General features: G+C 38.0%; 1 protein-coding gene across 1 annotated transcript; it reads right to left on the bottom strand.

Moving 5' to 3' along the window:
* Positions 1-37: 37 nt before the first annotated feature.
* Positions 38-1,529, bottom strand: LOC107736536 (uncharacterized). The gene is made up of 3 exons (XM_016547925.1): positions 1,220-1,529; positions 554-844; positions 38-385 (listed from the first exon to the last, which is right to left on the bottom strand). Exons 1-3 carry the CDS (start codon positions 1,449-1,451, stop codon positions 282-284), a joined length of 627 nt encoding a protein of 208 aa, XP_016403411.1. The 5' UTR covers positions 1,452-1,529; the 3' UTR covers positions 38-281.
* Positions 1,530-1,709: the final 180 nt, after the last annotated feature.

Raw genomic sequence — 1,709 nt, forward strand, 5'->3', positions numbered from 1 at the left:
ACTCCAAAGAGAAAGGAAAACTTGAAATTGCATCATATGACCCCTATAAAGTATTCTTCACATTAATAAAAACAGGTTCTTTTAAGAACTGTGCACTGTTTTTGGAGAATCAAAAACTTTCCCAATACCAGTGGTTGGTAATTGCAGCACTACAGATCATGGGAAAGTGTCATGCATCCTGAGTGTTAAGAGTAAAAGTTTCTCACTTTCATAAAAGCAGAAATTTGTTGAGGTCAAATGTTGATGTCACAGTGTTGGCGCACTGGTGGGCATGTCTTATTTCATTGAAGTGACCATGTCTCTTCCTGCTCATTCACTCCATCCACATCGTCCGACAGCAGCATTACTGCCGTCTCTAATTCACTCACTTGGTTTCCTGTGGAACCTGAAAGAAAATACAGAGATAATCATGGAAAGTAGAAAGAGAGAAAGAATACACATCTACTTATAGATGATGTTGCAGCTACACAATCTTAAGGACGACACAAGAGTTCCAAAACACAGAACTGTTGTATATATAGATAGTCATTATAATAAATGATGTTCTACTCACCGGTGACAGTCACGTTGATTCTCCTGAATGTGGTCTTTTTAGTGTTGATGATCTGCAGTTTAAAATGTCCAGAGTCTGTATTTGTGAGGTTTGTGATGGTCAGAGATGCAGTCGTCTTGCCCAACCTAAGTCTGCCTCTGAATCTCTCATTAACAGTAGTTGTTCCTGAATCTTTTTTAACAACGAGAACGTTTTCAGCTCCAAGCGTCCACAGTATCAGGTCATCGCTCTGTATTTTAGCATTAGTCTGGAGAGTGACAGAACCTCCTGCCGTCGCTGACAATGACTTCACTTCATGTCACAGCAGCACACAGAAACAGAGAAATTCAGTATTAGTGTCTGAATGAATTTTGCCAGCCATTTCATTCTTAAATCAACATAAAACCAGACTAATATACCTGTTGTAGGAATGTTGTAGTAAATGTATCAGAATAATAATAAGTATTTTACCAAATTAAAATCATATTTTGAGACTATTTTCAAACTGAAGTTCCTATAATTAATTCATGCAATATTATGACTTTAATCTCCTAATTGTGCACTACTTACAATGAAAAGTAACTGAAATCTAAAAGTAATTACAATTTGAGCACTTTGAGATAGTGTTAATTTTAGATAGTCTAAACTCACTGCATGATCTTTTACACACAAGGACTTAGTACTTACCATTGACGGTAACAATGAATCTCTTGTAGATGGTTTTTCTGGCTCTGCTGCTGATCTTGAGTTTAAAGAGTCCAGAGTGAATGGTCCTGATGTTACTGATAGTGAGATCTCCAGTCTTGTCATCCAGCCTCAGTTTGCTCCTGAATCTCCCATCACCACCCTCCTGTGTCCTTTTGGTCCCTCTTTTAATTTCAGCAATGAGATTGTCTTCAGTTTCATAGCACCACTTCATCGTAACATCTCCCTGTGTTCCAGTAAGACCAGCGTGTAGAGTGATAGATTCTCCCTCTGTCACTGTCTCTTTCTTCTCTTCGACTGTCACAGAAATGCATAGAAACATAAGTGTTCAGGTGAAGATCTCAGTTACTGTACATTCATACAATCACACTATAAAGTCCATATGACTCATGCTATATTTCAAGTCTTTTAAGTGAGAAATGTAAAACGTGCCACAGCACGTCAATGCCTTTGGCAAAACATTGGCATTGAA

Source organism: Sinocyclocheilus rhinocerous, unplaced genomic scaffold, assembly GCF_001515625.1.
Source record: "Sinocyclocheilus rhinocerous isolate Xijiao unplaced genomic scaffold, SAMN03320098_v1.1 C36762726, whole genome shotgun sequence".
Classification (NCBI taxonomy): Eukaryota; Metazoa; Chordata; class Actinopteri; order Cypriniformes; family Cyprinidae; genus Sinocyclocheilus; species Sinocyclocheilus rhinocerous.